General features: G+C 37.5%; 1 protein-coding gene and 1 pseudogene across 1 annotated transcript in view; one reads left to right on the top strand and one right to left on the bottom strand.

The window, feature by feature from the left end:
• The window catches only part of GPATCH2 (G-patch domain containing 2), a 172449-nt gene that overhangs the window by 107757 nt on the left and 46814 nt on the right, over positions 1-17878 (top strand). The window contains exon 7 of the mRNA XM_059144925.1: positions 13257-13296. Within this exon, the coding sequence (XP_059000908.1) occupies positions 13257-13296 (40 nt within the window). The remainder of the gene's footprint in view (positions 1-13256; positions 13297-17878) is intronic.
• Positions 1515-2416, bottom strand: LOC131815193 (high mobility group protein B1-like; annotated as a pseudogene).

Here is a 17878-nt window from a genome sequence, read left to right as displayed (position 1 = left end):
TCTCCATTTATTTGTGTTTTCTAACAATTATTTCATTAATATTTTGTAGTTTTCAGTGTACACATCCCTCCTTCATTAAATTTATTTCTAAGTATTATATTATTTTTTTTTAAAGATTTTATTTATTCACTTGACAGAGAGAGATCACAAGTAGGCAGAGAGGCAGGCAGAGAGAGAGAGAGGAGGAAGCAGGCTCCCTGCTGAGCAGAGAGCCTGATGCGGGACTTGATCCCAGGACCCTGAGATCATGACCTGAGCCGAAGGCAGCGGCTTAACCCACTGAGCCACCCAGGCGCCCAGTATTATATTATTTTTGATGCTATTATATATGGGATTGCTTTCATAATTTCTCCTTCTGCTAGTTTGTTGTAGAAACAACAAATTGTGTGTATCTTGATTTTGTATTCTGCAACTGTGCTGATTTTGTTTATTAGTTCTAACAGCTTTTTGTGGTAAGAGTTTTTAGGGTTTTCTCTTTATATATCACATCATTTGCAAGCCTATATAATTTTACTTTATCCTTTCTGATTTGGGTGCCCCCCCCCTTTTTTTTTTCTTGCCTAATTGCTTAGGATAGGACTTCCAAAACTGAGTTGAAGTAGTAAAAGGGGGGCATCCTTGTCTCATTCCTAATCTTAGAGGAAAAGCTTTCAGCTTCTCACCATTGAGTATGATGCTAGCCGTGGGCTTATCATATATGTGGCTGAGGTACATTTCTTCTATATGCTGAGGTACATTCCTTCTATAACCAGTTTATTAAGAGTTTTTATCATGAAAGGATGTTAAATTTTGTCAGATGCTTTTTTCTGCATCCATTGAGATGATCATACAATTTTTATCCTTCTTTTTGTTAATTTTCTATGTCACATTTATTGATTTGCAGGTGTTAAACCCTCCCTCATCCCTGGAATAAATTCCACTTGATCATTATGTGTGATCCTTTTAATGCTTTTGGTTTGCCAGTATTTTGTTGAAGATTTTTGCATCTATAATCATCAGGGATATTGGCCTATAATTTTCTTACAGTGTCCTTATCTGGCTTTGGTATTAGAATATAATGCTGATCTTAAAATGATGCAGTGTGGAAGTGTTCCCTCCTTTTTAATATTTTTAATATTTGAGAAGGATATTGCTTTCTTTTTTATTTATTTTCAACTTAAAAATTGTATTTGCTTGGAGTCATTAGAATATCAACAAAACAAGGTGCAACTTTTTTTTTTTCCAACTACAAAGCAGTATTGAGTTAACAGAACAATTACTTTGTATTAGCTGCCTCAGAGACAAGGGAAAATGAGGACAGTACCATTCCCAGTGATAAATAATTTGGGGTGTGTACCAACAAGAAGCTGCTCTAAATCTCCATGCCCGTTTACAACCCCATCCTGTGCCAGGCAAGGTTAGTGGCTATTGAAAATACCACCAGGACAAGGCTATCTAAAGACACATTTGGTATGTTAACTGTACAGAAATAGACACTGAATAGTTTAAAACCATAACTTATACAACATTACATTTTAGTCTTTTGTTTTTAAAAGGAATGAGTTGTGTATAAAAGGGGCTAAATGCTTTGTAGATAAGAAAAAAGCAAACCTTGCTAGAATCAACTTATCTTCTTCCTCTTCATCGTCTTCATCTTCCTCATCTTCCTCCTTTTCCATTTTTTCATTTATTTTTCAGCCTTGACAACTCCCTTTTTTGCCTCAGCAGGCTTTCCTGTAGCTGGGTATGCAGCAGTCTCCTTTCTGCACTTTTCTTGAGCTTAGCAACCTTCTCTTTCATAAAACAGCTTGTCATCTGCTGCAACTATCCCCCTTCTCTCCCCATTTCTTTGCAACATCACCAGTGCATAGGCTGGGATGCTGATTTGGGGATGATACTCAGAACAAAACAAGAAAAAGGCCACAAGAGTCCTCTTGGGTACATTGTGATCCTTGAACTTTTTTTGGTTTCCCCTTTAGGAAGGATGTAACTTTTCATTTTTCTTTCGTCATGGGCCTTGTCCACCTTTGCCATGTCTTCAATTTTTTTTTTTTTTTTTTTTTTTTTTTTAGATTTTGTTTATTCTAGAAAGAGCACGCATGCAAACGCAGGGAGGGGGGCGGGGGGTGGGAAGAATCTCAAGCAGACTCTGAACTGTGTACAGAGCCTGACATGGGGCTCAGTCTCCTGACAGTGAGATCATGACATAAGCCAAAACCAGGAGTTGAACGTCTAACTGCCTGAGCTACCCAAATGCCCCCATTTTTTTTTTTTTTTCCATTTTAAAAGACATGGTTTTCCTACCTCTCTGAACACTTCTTAGAAAACTCCGAGAAGTTAACTGAAGCATCTGGATGCTTCTGTGCTGGAAAGTTTGCACAAGGGATGCATATGATGAAATTTTGCCCCTCAGCTTTTTGGGACCTTCTTTGTCCATGTTTACTTATTTTTCTTCAATGAGGCACAGTCATCCAGTGCCTGTCTGACTCTCCCTTGCCCCAGAAGTGTCTTTGTGGAGTTCAGTATAGTACGATGACTGTCTATTAATTCTTCTTTAAATGTTTGGTAGAATTCACCAGTAAAGTCGTATGGTCCTGGACTTTTCTTTTCTGGGGAGGTTTTTGATTACTGCTTCAATCTCCTTACTAGAAGTTGGTCTGTTCAGATTATCTAATTATTATTTGAAATTGGTAGACTGTATTTCTAGGAATTTATCCATTTCTATGGTATCTAATATGTTGGCATGTAATGGTTTATAGTAGTTTCTTATGATCCTTAGTATTTCTGTGTTAACAGTTGCAATGTCTTCTCTTCATTTCTGATTTATTTTAGTTTTCTCTCTTTTTTCTTAATCTAGACAAAGTGTTGTCTGTTCTCTCTCTATAAAATCTAGCTTTTAGTTTCATTCATCCAGTTCTGTTATCTTTTCTATTTTGTTTACTTACACTGTAATCTTTGGTATTTCCTTCTTTTTGCTAGTTTTGGGCTTAGTTTTTGGGGGGTTTTTTGTTTGGCTGATTTTTTCTGTGTATACCTCCTTGAGGTATAAAGTTGTTTACTTGAGATCCTTTTTTTCCCCCTAATATCCTAATGTAGGCTTTTATCACCATAAACTTTCCTCTTAGAACCATTTTTGCTGTGGTAAGTGTTTGCATGCCCATTAAGAACTGCCTGTTTGCTTTCTATAGTCCTATGTGTCTTGTGGACAGAAGCCCCATTGGTTTACAGAGCTAGATGTTTCAGGGCCCCATCCCAGGGTGAGAGTCCTGAAAGTTTGGAATACTAGGAGTATGTTCCAAACCCTGTGCCCCACAGGGAGAAGTTGGGAATTTGGGGTTTCTTACTGAGTATATGGCTTAGTGCTGGGGTGGGATTATGGTGAGAATGTGTCTCCTACCTACTTTCTCTGTTTCCTACCTACTTCAGTGTGAGTTTTTTCCTCATCTGCTCGACATGTAGGAGTCACTCAAGTAGTTTATGCATTTCTCTCAGAGGAAATTATTCCACTTATAGATGTACAATTGGTGTGTCTATGGAAAGGGAGAGTTCAGTGGCCTCCTCTGTCACCATCTTTGTCCCTAGCAGCCCCTTTCTGGTTAGTGACTATCAGCAGTAGTTTAAAGTCACAAGTGGCCACGTTGTTTGTTTAGGCATTAGGATTCCTTCAAGAATATAGTAGGTTTCTGTTGTGTTTATGGTTACTATTCCTCGCCTGGAAATGTTAGTGGCCATGATGTCTTTCCTATATCCTTACTTAGCTTTTATGCTAAAGGCTTTTGCCTTGAGCCATGTGAAACAATGTCCTCCAGAGGTTAGGTACCATCTTTAAGAAACCTCTACTCTGAAGAAGGTCTAGACCAGAGCCATAGTCATGGCAGTCATAGCCCTGTTCACTCTAGCTTCCATGCCACTGCCTGCTTCCACATGGGAATTCCAAACCTGACTTTCCCTAATTATGAGTCTCTCCTTAAACTTGAATTGTAATCTCTAGACTGAAGTACCTTTTTTAGCAAATCTGTATTTTTATCCCTTTCTTTAGGCCTGCCCTTACCCATGTAGAGCAAATGAAGAAGGTGCCTTGTAGTCCTCATTCTACAAGTTTCTTTTTGGGAGATACCATAGGATACAGCATTATGAGAATTTTATTTTATACAAATAAATAAGTGTGCAGGCATATTTTACACTACACACACACACACACACACACACAAAACACACACACAGTCCCATTTGAGTTATCTGTTAGTGCTGGCCTCTTTCTCTAGTCAGTTTAAAAACTGACCACATTTGTGCTTCGTTTTGTCTCTTTCATTATCTTGGGGAGGAAACCCAATATCTGAAATTTTCCTAACATTTCCTTTAACAGGAGAAGGTATATAGTGTTTGAGGTAAGTACGGACATTGTTTTAGTTATATGCCTCCCTGACTTTCTTCCCAGATAATTAAGTCCATACTTCATTCAACCTGTTCCTTATTATAAAGTTAGATACATAAACCTGACTCCTGCTGCCACATTTGGTGTCTCATAATAGAAAAAAAAACCAAGATATTTATACCCTCAGGATATGTAAATAATTTCTAAGGCAATCCTGGCCACCAAGAGTTTTAAGGGAGTCAATTTCCAGATTCCTTCGCTTCCATATTTATAGACCTTCTTTCCTGAAATCATTAGACTTGGTTACTTTGCTGATTCTCATTTTTCACAATTGGTTTTTTTCCACTTTGGAAAAAAAGACACTCCCCCTCCAGCACCCCCCCTCCCTCCCTACACCCTGCAGTCCTACTCTTACTTTGGCACATTGCTTCACAGTGTAAAATCCTTTTGGGTTCCAAACAGAGGGACATTCCAAATACTGTGCTGATATTGTATGTTGACAGATTGAATCTAATGACCAAATCACAAAGCCTTTTGCAAATTAGGTAGATAGTTTCTAATTATTTTTAGTTGTTGGATTGTTAAAAATTCTCTTTAATCTATAAATCATTGTGTGATTTTTGGCATAAATCTCTGAAGGAGTTTGATAATCAAATGATTGCTCTAACCAGGTTCTTTTTATTTCCACTCACTTGTGAACAAGGTTTCTGAGCACTCAAATTGATAAAACTAAGAAGTGTGAATAGAATCAATAATAAAGGATAATACTCGTCAATGGTTACATGAACTAGTTTGGAGGAAAAGGTTTTTTATGCCACTCCTAATAAAATTGTATTATGTTTAGGGCTATAAAAACATTTATGCTGGTTTCATTAATTAAATACTAATGATAACTTTTTCAGATCTTAAATAACTTATCAACTAAGAGTAGTTACCAGTGTTGACTGACCAATATATTCATGAAAATAATTTATTAACTCTAGTTTTATAGTCACAGAAATTTAAGAAAACTGGATGGATGGATAGATAGACAAAGACACACATTATTGTTGCAAAGGAATACAGCAAGGTTACTAATAAAAGACTTTTGAGCATAAAAAGATATTACATTAGGATAAACTTCTATGTGAAAGTGATATTGGAAATTCAGGGAGAAAATAAGCCAGGTAAATTTTCAACATTTAAAGAAGTGATTTTCATAGTGTTTTGTTTTGTTGTCAAAGCAGATATGAAATCAGTGATGATATTCGGATCCCAATGTGTATATTTAGAGGAGCGGTGTAATGGTTTTCTTCTAAAATGTTAATATATACAGTTTCAAGAAACTCATCTTCTGCAAATATTTAAATTTATGGTGAAAAATTTTAGATTTCTACCTAAAATAGGTGAGGGGGATATTTTCATAACTGTGCCAGACAACATGTATGCAAAAGTGGTTGAAAACCCATGTTGAACAGAATGCTTGCAGGAAAAAGTAACAGGATGTTCTACAAATAATGGTTTAGACAAATTGCAGTTAAGTTTACTGGCATGACTGGAAGTCTGGAAGTGTAGGCGTTTCCAGGGCTGTCAAGGAGGCATTACAGCGTTTCAGGAATCCTGGGCATTTTTCACGGAAGTGCCACTAGCCATTTTCTGTGCCTTCTATATTCTCCCTTGTGATATTTATTTCTACCTGATGATAATACTTACCACATTATTCTCTAGACTATAGTTACTATATACAGACTTCATTCACCTTAGTACGAATCATGAGTTTGCCGTGGTTAGAGACTTCATCTTCTTTAAGTGACTGTATGCAGCACGATGCCTTAGGCATCAAATCATGGGCTCTGGCGTGAAGGTTAGCCAGTTCCACTACTGGCTAGTGAGGGAAAGACACACTCCCTTCCTGATACTTGCCCAAAAGCATAGGGAAAGCACAGACTAACCGTCATGGCCTCATGTCATCCCTACTACAGTTTACCTCAAAGCTGTGATAACTCATCTAAAAGAATGGCTAGAAACGGTCATTAAATTACCAAATATTCAGCAACTCCTAATTGGAAGTAAGAACAAGTACTGCCCTCAGTCAGTTATCGGATTCTTCTAAGTCGATACATGTTTTGCTTTAGAAGGTCACCTCAAAAACAGTCTGATATAGCAGTACTTCAAATAATTTTACCTCATAGCATTTCAAGCTTAAAAACAGATTCTAACGAGTAAGGGAAAAAATATTTTAAAGGCTCCAACACAATAGTGTGTAGGAATTTCAGTTTTGAAACCATGCTTTTATATGGTCACATGGTGAACCAAGTTTAGGGTAGGGGATGACCAGTCGAAAGAAGCAGGGCTGCTGAGTTGAGAAGTGAAAAAGAATGTTTTCAGAGTTAATAGAGCAAATGCCCAGCAGGGCACTCATTGTGAAAAAGCCTACGTCACAGAAGGTTTTCAGCTCAGGTTATGAAAGTCCTAGAAGTTGATGAATAATAGTATGGATTGAGGCACCTGGGGGGCTCAGTCACTAGTAAGGCAGATGCTTTCAGCTCAGGTCATGATCTCAGGGTCCTGGGATCGGGCCCCATGTCGGATTCCCTCTTTGGCGGGGATTCTGTTTCTCCGTCTCCTTTACCCTCTGCCACTCCTCCTGCTTGTGCTTTCTCTCTCTCTCTCTAATAAATAAATAAATAAATAAAATCTTTAAAAAGAAATAAAAGTTTGTATAGTTTCTATAAAAATTATATTTGACAATAACTTCAATTATTAAAAAGACTTACTTATAAAAATTTGGTGAACAGCCAACTTTGCTGCACACCTCAGATTATGGAATCTCAGTTTTAAAGGTAAAATGAGATGTGGTCTGTGCAGATAGTTAGAAGGCCTGCAGAATTAGGAAAAGGTGATTGTTAATAAAATAATACCTAACGTCATACTAGCTGCGTATTTAGATTTCATATAATCGTATATAACTGTATATATATTGCATAGGTAATCCAGTTGTTAATATATGTTAGGGCTCTTTGAATAGCAAATATTTAGCCCAGATACATGAAATAGTCATAAAAATAACTATGAAAAGGTGCACAAAAAGTGACAAGATACCCAATCCAACTAAAGCAGAGACATTTGTATCTGATTTCTGCGAAGTAACATTTTGTTTTAGAATTCACGTTTAATTATTCTGTTGACTTTCTGAAAATGTAAGTAAGAAAAGGCAGAATATAAAATTAACATATGACGACATTTTCTTTTAAAAATATTGAAGACTTCATTTTTGCAGTTACTTTCTGTTCACTCTATCTCCCATTCTGTGCCAACCCTAAATGGTTCCAGAACTTTTTTCCTTTTTTCCAATCACTTATGAGATACCTGTTTTTAAATTGTGTAAATATGATATATTAATTGATTTTTTAAGTGATATTTGTGTTTGCTTTTATTTCATTTTAAAGAATAAGACTTTTATAAACCTGCAGTACTATATGTAAATCAAAACTTATTTTAAATGCAAGTGGGTAACTTCTTGTAATCCTATGATGAATTCCTTTATAAAGCAAATATTTACACTTTTTTTTATCTTTTGTATAAATATCAAGTTTGCTTAAAGCAAGATTTGCCTGAATTAAAGGTTAGTTCGTTGGGAATACTTTTGTACTTTGAAATTTGGCATCTATTGCTTTGTAAAAATGTGGCTTCAACTTCAGATTAAGATAAATAAAATATACTGGATCAGTTCCTTTTCTGATTTACTGTGATTCCCTTGGGAAGTCGTTTTAACTTACATGTGTCTTAATTTTTATCTCTGGAATAAGGATAAGAACAGTCCTTTACATAAGACATTTTTATAAAGTACTTACGTAAAATAACAGAATAATTATTAAAGCAGGTGTTTTAGGTTGATGATCATGATGATGATGCTTTATCTGGATAGTATATTATAGTTTCCAGAGTATTTTCATATGCACCACTCTCTCTGTGCATATTTTCATATGCACAGTTTTTTACTGCCTCTCTCAAGCAGTCCCAACACCCCCATTTTATACATAATCGGACTTTTGGAAAGTCACACAGTGTATTCTATTCAACCAAAAGTCAATTTAAAAGAACTGTATTCAGCATTTATTATGTATGATAACCCACTAAAACTGGAGTGGGGGGGAATCCTGTAAATATTACACTTGAACACTAGTGTATCTACTGACATTTAGGAATAAATAGGAAGTTATTACAAAAATTCACAGAGTAAAAGTTCACATATTACTGTAATTCACCGTGTACTACAGGAGAAGAAAATGAATATTTATTTTAAATACCTACTCTATGCCAGGTTCTTAGCATGTTTAAGCTTCCCAATCCTGTAAGAGAAGTAGGATTAATTTTATTGTATAGATGAAAAAGAGACCAAATATAATGGAAAAACTCGGATTTTTCCCTCCTTCTTTTTCCTGTGTGTGTATGTGTGGTTTTTTTAAAGATTTTTCTGTATTTATTAGAGAGAGAGACAGAGATAGCACTAGAGAGCAGGAGCGGGAAGGAGAGGGAGAAGCAGACTCCCCGCCGAGCAGGGAGCCCGACATGGGTTCCCATGGCAGGACCCTGAGATCATGACCTGAGCTGAGGGCGGACGCTTGCCCGGCTGAGCCACCCAGGCGCCCCTCCTGTGTGTCTTCTCTAACACTCATACAGAACATGTCATTTCTGTCACTGGCTTTTTCTCATGACAACAAGCAGGTGTCCAGGACACCAACTGACTGTCCTGTTTCAACTTAGTTATGCCACGAGGCACCCAGACATGGCATCAGATGGTACAAGTTACAGGTTGAGTCCTACGACACCACCTTGCCCCCTAACGCCCCACATCTTCAGATGCCCCTGGCAAGCCCAGGCTGTTCCCTGTGCTTCTGACCCCGCAGATACAAATCGAAGGTTCCAACGACTGTCTCCAGCTCAGGACCCCAGTCGGATTCTGGCTATGAATCCAAGGTCCCTATATCACCTTCCTTGGGTTTATTTAATTTGCTCACAGAATTCAGAGAAATGTCTTACTTACTAGATTGCTAGTTTATTATAAAAGCATATAACTCAGCAACAGCCAGATGGAAGACATACACCAGGGCCAGGTATGGGAGAAGGTGCGGGGAACTTTCCGGGTGTATACCACTATCCCTGCATCTTCTCTCTGCCCCAATCTGGAAACTTTCCAAACCTTGCCTTTTTGGATTTTTATAGAGGCTTTATTACATAGGCACGATTGATGAAATCACTGGCCTTGGGTATGGATTCAACCTCCAGCCCTCTCTCCTCCCCAGAGGTCAGGGATTGAGACAGAAAAATCCAACCGCCAGTCTAATAGTTGGCTCCCCTGGCCACTAGCTCCCAGGCTCAGGGAATGTCCAAAAACCACCTCATTAACATAACAATGTCATTCTCAATACTTGAGGAAATTCCCAGGGTTTTCAGAGCTGTGAGCAGGGAACCATGGAGTAAGACCAAATATATATGAGAAATACATTTTAATCATCCGAATAACCAAATATATAGTTTTCCTCTAAATCCCAGCATTGCACCTGCACTCAGAAAATAAAAGTAATTTGTTACAGTTCACCTACCTAGTAAGTACCGGAGCCTGTATTCAAACCTAGATCTTTCTGATTCTAAAACCCATGATTTAGCAGGCACACTGTTCTGAACTTCCTGGGTTTACATTTGCAGTTTTATAAAAGAAAGGAAGGTTCTCTTGAGCATAGTCGGAGCATAGTTTTCGAATTGACTTTTTGTTTCATAGAAAAAAAATAATGAGGAATATCTTTACATCATGGTCATCCGGTCCACAGAACATGAGAGACCCCGAAAGAATATGGAAGACCACCTAAGCCATTGCTGTGATTCTTCTCATTTCATAGAATAACATGGTGCCTCTAGTTGTTAAAACTCTGCCCTGTATCTCAAGCCATTCATTTATCCATCCATTCAGAAAATATCTGTGAGGCCTACTATGTGCTAGATCTGTAGTAATGAACAACACAGACATTGAGAAAAGAGAAAAGAGACATTGATCAGTAAGCACACACTTAAATGTGTATGTACAGACTGACACACAGATGATGATTATATAGTGAGCTGAGTACTCTAAATTTAGAGAATGTTTTTAAATAAAGATTTATTTATTTATTGAAGAGAGAGAGAGTGCAAGTGGGAGAGGCATGGGGGAAAGGGAGAGAATCTCAAGCAGACTCCACGTTGAGCACAGAGCCCACCATGGGGCTCGATCTCACAACCGTGAGACCCATGACCTGAACCTAAACCAAGCGTCGGAGGCTTAACCGACTGTGCCACTCAGGGGCCCATGTAAAAGACAACTTTTAAGAAAAAGAATTTGAACTAAAGATAGAGATAGATAAAAGGCTTCCTTAAGGAAAACAAGCTTGAGATGAAACCTCCAAGAATTAAGGAAATAATGACAAGAGGAGCATGTCAAGCAGAGAGCACAGCTCTGTGTTCAGAGGATGAAAGCAATGTTGGCCGTAAGCACAGAATGGGAGAGAAACAGGGGGTTTGGGGTGAGACGGGAGGAAGGGAAGCAAGAACTGATGATGCTGAGGCCGGTGGGCCCTTTAGGGATTCTTTCTCCCGAGACCAGTGGACAACCCTTCAGACCTTGGTTTGCGTTTGTTTATTTATTTGTTTGCTTGAGGTAAGGGTGTGAATAACCAAATATTCAAAAAATGGAACTTGGAAGCATCACAGTAGCTCTGCAGTATGAGAAATGGAGTCAAGTTAGCAGGTTTAAGAAAAGTAACTTGCTGGTGGTTTGGATAGGGAAGAGAAAGGGGTCCAAGCTGAGCTTAATTGTCCTTTGGAAGGTCGGTGCCGCCGTTCACTGGGCTAGTGAACTAGCTAGATGGAGACTCGGTTTGTGACAAGAAGAATCTTAGCAGTATTTATGTATTTATTAAAAAATATAGTAAGCCCAGGGGCACCTGGGTGGCTCAGTCGGTTAAGCATCCAACCCTTGATTTTGGGATTGTGAGATTGCACCTTGTATTGGGCTGATTAAGATTCTCTCCCTTCTTCTCCCTGTGTCCCCCACCCCCACCCCCATTCTCGTGCCCATATGCACGTGTACGTGCACATGCATATTCTCTCTAAAAAAATAAGTATATATAAATATATAGTAGGCCCTTTACATGTTAACTTAAAATACACGATTTTTTTCGCCCAAAAAAATTAGTGAGAACATGCTATTGTTTGCACAAATTACTTTAATGTCTGGCTTAATAGAAGACAGCTTAGATTCCTTTCAACCTGGGGTGAGATGTTGCTTTGGTTGAAGCATATGAAGAAAATCCAGCCTCACACAGATAAGTAGTTGGACAAGGCAGGAATATATTATTAGCTTTTTCATTCCAGATCTTTGTGGCTATTCTTTGATATGATATTAAAACACAAAGAGTGGTTATTTCTCAAAAGTTCTTTATAATGTCTAATCCAAAAACATATCAATGATTATTTTTTCTATTAAATCTACTGTTCTGCCTTGAACTCTGAAAGGATCACTTACACACCATGATTTAGTAAACCATACATTGGTCATACAAAGGCACAATCCCTAACAGGGGGGAAATATATTAGTCGGGTTGTCTGGGTGAATAGCTTGCTTCTAGTTGGTTATTAATCCAGATGTCATTTACAGATACCAAAAGTGTCCATTCCACATCAAGGTAGAATGTGACCTGCCAAAGAGCATCACCGTCTATGAGCTTGAGAAGTTGTTCCAGTAAGAGCAGAGACAAATCCTATTAATGTAGAGGCTGTTTATTCCCAGGTGTTTGTACCACAGAGGCTGGAGATTACATCAAAGTCTTAGGAAATCTGCCCTTTTAATTTAAGTGTCTTGTCCTTCTGTATGGTGGGTGCGCACCGTGGGCAAATAGCCTAGTGTCTGCGCCTCATTTCTGTACCTGGAAAGTGAGAAGAACCTTGTAAGGTTTTTATAAGGAGAGGAAATAATACATGTCCTGTGTCAAAAGAGTGCTTGGGAAACACAAGTCCTCAATATTATTGTTCTCTAAAAAACAAGTAGCATTAATAATAACATTGGTATCGTTCTCTCTGGGCTTTTTGTGGTTTATTTGCCACTGGGTTTCTCTTGATTTCCTACCCCTTGATGCTTGCAAGTAGTTTTGATGCAGAATACTGCCGAAGGTCTAGGCGGGCAACTAATCACAACTCCCCGGTTGTGAGGTTGAAGAGGCCTCCCCAGATGGGTCCCTCCTGAGGATCCGTGGAGTACGGGTGGGTCAGGCAGGGCAAGGACAGCTCAAGAAGGGAAGCGTCAACTCTGCAGCGACTTCCATGTTCGGAACGTTGTTGTTGAACTTGTTCTCAGCCAGAACACAATTTGTTATCATAGTGGAAGGATCAGGTTCAAGGTACCTCTAGCTTGGACGCTCCAGAATTTACACCAAGGGCTTTGTGTGATTGTTCCTAGGGGCAGAGCCAGAGGATATAATATTCTGGTATTTTTAATGTTTTTTTTAAACTCCGGCAATCCAAAGGTCATAATTTGTTGTAACGATGCTATAATTAAGTTGTGGTAAATGATAGCATTTGAAGATTTTTATAACCAGAATTGATTCATAAAGTGAATACAGTCCCAGCAGTTTATATTAACATAATTAAATGGAAATGTAATTCTAACTGAGTTTGCTTATTAAATTGAAAATTACTGGGTTATGAGCACTCTTACAATTCTGTCAAAATTGGTGTAAGTCTAGAATTACATGAAATATCCATTAAAATAAAGCATATTTAAGACTCCGTTGCTGGTGGCGAATACATTTCTTAAAGCACGTGCAGACGGGTCGTGTGAGAGCACGTGCTTTTCGTTAGGCTCATGCTAACTCCTTTTCTCTTTCCTCTGCAGCCATTGGTTTAGCCCTGGCGCTAGGACAGAGCATGCCCAGGTAAGGAACATTCTACCCAAAAGGAAGTTTTTTAGTCTCTTTCAAGTATCAACGGTCTCCCTTCAAGGTAGTGGATCAGCTCTGTGAGAAAAGATAGAAATCCCAGCTCATTGAAAAAGGAGTTAATTGTGTCCGTGCTTAACATACTAACCAAGTGCCTCATCCTCAGTAAGCATCAGAATGCTCCCTTACCGCCACTTTCCCCTGTCACGAATGTTACCTCCACGGGAAGGCTGTGGCAGTCACTTGTCTGTAGGACTTCACCATTTACATTTGTTTTTCACAAAGTTGAGGTATCAAGATAGTATGTATGCTCAAAAAATTCCTTAATATTAAGTAAGGTCAGCCAGCAAGAGAATATTTTTATTTTTGAAGTTTAGAAGATGGTCATAGTTTCTTACAAGTTTACATTGTATTTTTCCATGAGGTTTTTTCTTTTATTGCTTAGTAGTATACATGGCAGCACAGTAATTAGTTACCTTAACAAAAACTTTTCATTTCAATGAACTTCACATACAAAATAAGCACTTTTTTCTTTTTCTTTTGAATGTATTCGTTTTCTCTCCTCAGCATGCTGTGGTAATTTAGGGCTTAGGTTTTTGAGAAGTTTTAAAGCATATGCATTTTACAGTTAGCATCCTTGTTGATTTTTTTTCTCATTATGAATTATAAAAGTTACTAAGTAGGTCAAAAATATGTAAGAAATGCCTTTAAATACATGAGAATGGACAACCTCACATCCACAGGGATGATTTTCTGTGAAGGGTAGGTAGGTAGATAGGGAAAGAGGTAGGTAGGTAGATAATACATTCATGATGTTTAATTTCTTAAGCTGAGCCACAGTTGATTGTGTATGCCGTAGTTCCTTGTACTCATAATAAGAAGGTGTTAAATACTGCATTATAAACTATACTAAACTTTTTAATACACATGAGCCTAGCTAAAGAAAAATATCATGTAAATTCAGCTTTAATAGTATTTTGTGAACTTGCCCTTTTCCATAGGAGTGATTGTCCCCTTTAAAGATATTTCTCATAATAATAGTATAATATGGACTGCTGTTTCTAAAGATTTGGAAATTAACCAGACTAAGTTATGTCTGTGATGTGTTTATCTTATTATTCAAAATGTAAAAATTAGACTTTTTGCTTTCCCAAATGGTTCATGTCTCTCTGTGTACCTATGTACAGTGCTTACAAGAAGATGCTGCTTCTGGGTAATATGTCATATCAGGATATAGATTATCCCAAAATACAATTTTTTAAAGCTCCTTTTCTACCTTTTAGAAATATTAAAGTAATGTTATAAAGTTGTCTTTCATATCACAGTATAACTGGTTGCTTCTAGCCAAGATTTTCTTCCTACAGTTAAAAATCAACAATGCTAATATCATAAAGAGAAAAAAGTTGAGCAATTCTTTTTTGCTTTTAATTTTTAAAATCTTTTGGACCAGTTTTCAAATCTGCCTTTCGTTTAAACTTTGATACATCATTTCAGATTTCTGTCTTGAATGTAGGTTATTAATTAATGAGTACAGTTGATTCTTACTGTCTACAGTAGCTGTGGTTTATAAAGTCGATGTGAACCCTATAGTAGCATATACCAAAACACTACTCCTAGGGAAATACAAGGTTAGGTTCCTGAGAGGTCACAAGATTTTCATTTACTGATCAATACATATTCTTATTTGATGTATATTTATGTTTAGTGATACCTTATTTAATATAGATATCATTGATTCTTAATATCTGAAGGAAGCTTGTTTAATGCACATGTTTCCTCTGTAAGGTCTCTGACAGCCTTGTACTTAGGAACACCAGACAGCACCTCAGCTTTATCCTTGGGGGCCACTTTAAATGATTAAATAAAAAAGAAGAACACAAAAATCCAAAAACTATAGCACTAAACAGACTGCTTGTTCACACTGAGAGCTGAAACACCGAGCGAAGGATCTACTCATCAGGCCTCAGCTGATGAGCGTGCAGGACAGGGGACCCAAATTATTGCTGCCCCGTACGTGTCTGTGAAGGACTACAAAAATGTCGGAAGTAGGATCTTGGCATTACAAATAAATTTTTGCAAATAGGCAAATTTGTAAATATGGAATCCATGAATACTGAGAAATCATTGTACCTAGGTGAACATATACAAACCACACAGAGACCACTTATATTCTGAGGGATGAACGTTTCTTAATTCTACTCAGATCTAAGTCTAGCACAGTAAACTTGGCTAAATAAACCTCAGTGCAAGTGATGAAATGCAAAAACGTAAAGAAATGCAAAATCCTTCACCAGATTGTTGAATGAATGACTGTTGGCCTGCATGATGACCTTTTACTTTTCCCATACCAACTTAGCAACATAAAGAAAGGGTAACATTCCTCACTTTTTGGAAAGCGCACCCCTTTCTACTTCCTCTGTCTTACAATTCCTCTTTCCATTCTTTAGTCCTAAATCCCATACCCATTGACAACCATGTGTACTTCTCACTCTTTCATTTACACATTCAGTAAATAACTATTATCCATCAGCCATTATCTTTCAGGTACTCTCTATCTTTATGAAGGAAGGTATTTAGAAAAACAATGTAGCTTTCGCCTGTGGTGGTTATAATCTGGGGCAGGAAAGCAATAATGACACAGTCTGTTGTGAAATGTTTGAGAAAACCACAGAGAGGGCAGTTATAAAGGCCCCAGAAGAGCAATAAAGTTGGTTCAGAAATGGAAGGAAGGAGAAAAAAGCAGTTATATGAAACACCTTTTTTTCTTGGTCCTACTTTATTCTGATTTTTCCTCTTTGAACATCTAATGATTTGACATTTTGACTATATTTACAAGTATCTTAAGGAGTCCTAGGCCACAGTTTAGATATTACTTAGTTCTCCCTTTAGGGTGAGGACACTGAGAGCCCACCTGTGAAGAGATTCAAAATTCTTTGGTAGACACTTGAGAAATTACAGAGAAGTGGCTGCTAACAGAAATATTCCTGAGCGAATGCCTCTGAGTATCAGGTGGTAAAGAGAGCGTTTCTGTGGAAAAATTCCTCTCTTGGCTTCTTCTCTTGTATTAGGGACTTGAAACTTTTAATAATCTTGTGAAAATATTATGAAGAGCCACAGAAATCCCCTGCTCCCTTTCTGACAGTAAGAACCATCATCCACAAGGAACACTTCTCTTCCTGGTTTAATGCAGTAGTTTTCAAAACTGTGAACTTTTTGTAAACCTCACATTGTACTAGGTTTTGTGCTTATGAATTTTCATTCTTATGTGGGTCATTTTTTAATATACATCTGCAGGTCACTAATCAGGGAGTTGTGTCTCCATCTGGCCTAAGTTCAGCAATCTGAAAGTTGGAAGGTAAGAAGCACTTCGCACCATATTCAGAAGTTCTGTTATTAATCAAAGTTGGCGTGGTCGAGTCAGAATCTTAAAAATTGACCTCACTTGTGACACTGATAGTAGTCCAGGGAAACAGAAAAATCATCAATAAGAAGAGCGAGGAGTTTCTCAAAACCCTGATGAGCTTCTCTTGCTTATTACAGCAGAGCTCAAGGATTCTTATGTCTTTGACCATGAACTCAGGACCTGACTTAGCCTTCTACCCCACTGCACCCTGCCATCCTTTTTCTTGTTCTTTGGGACATAGCAGAAATGTGTTGAGAATCTTTCAAATACAAATACATGTTTTCTGTTTTAATAACATTCTGGATTAATTTTTTCCTCTTTGCCCCTTAGTAGCTTCCCATACTAATTAATTGGATTCGTGACCCATAGATCTGAGTTTGTATTTTTTTTATCTTGGTTTGATTTTAAATTTGCAAAGTTGCACCTAGATTTATAGTTTTATTGATTAAGTGTGAAAATTTGTGATGGCTTTTTAATATAGAAGCACTGTATTAGATAATTCCGATATTGGCCTCCTTTTGTATACAAAGCCCATCAAAACTGTAAATATGAGGGAGAAAATAAATTCTCACATGAATATCATAGAAGGAGCTCTAACATTAGAATTTAGAGAGGGCGCTATCTCATTTAAGTTGATCCAAGTGGTGGCCTCTCCGAGAACTATCCAGACCTAGTAGGTACGGCCTAATATTTATTTTGGTCCTTATAGTTGAATTTTCAAAACTAAACTAATAGAATTCTTATTTTAGAATGTTGTGTTTAGGATTTTGAGTTCTTTGCTGTAACTGTTTTAACACAAACCGCCGAAACAGCATTCACATATCTTTTATCTTAAAATTAGGCAAGTTAGTTAGCCACTACTATTAATTTCAGGTGGATGTAGAGATTTTATCATCTCACCTCTGGCTATCTGTGTCACAAATGTTGGTTTGTACATATGTTCTTAAAAGGCACTAGACTTAGAAATGCCAAAGTAATTAATTATTTTTATTTTCAGAAACAATTTTGTTTCATGGTACGAAGTGTTTCTAACTTGAAACACTTTCAGATTAATGGACTTAAGATAAATGGTTGCCATTTTCTATACATAGTAATAATGAGATCGAGCTTCAGCTGCCTATCAGATACTAGATCTCACTCCCTACTTCTTTATCACATTTATTCCATCATTCATTC

Source organism: Mustela lutreola, chromosome 14 (genome assembly GCF_030435805.1).
Source record: "Mustela lutreola isolate mMusLut2 chromosome 14, mMusLut2.pri, whole genome shotgun sequence".
Lineage (NCBI taxonomy): Eukaryota > Metazoa > Chordata > Mammalia > Carnivora > Mustelidae > Mustela > Mustela lutreola.
The sequence above is the reverse complement of the archived record's forward strand: the minus strand, read 5'-3'. Positions and strand labels throughout refer to the sequence as shown.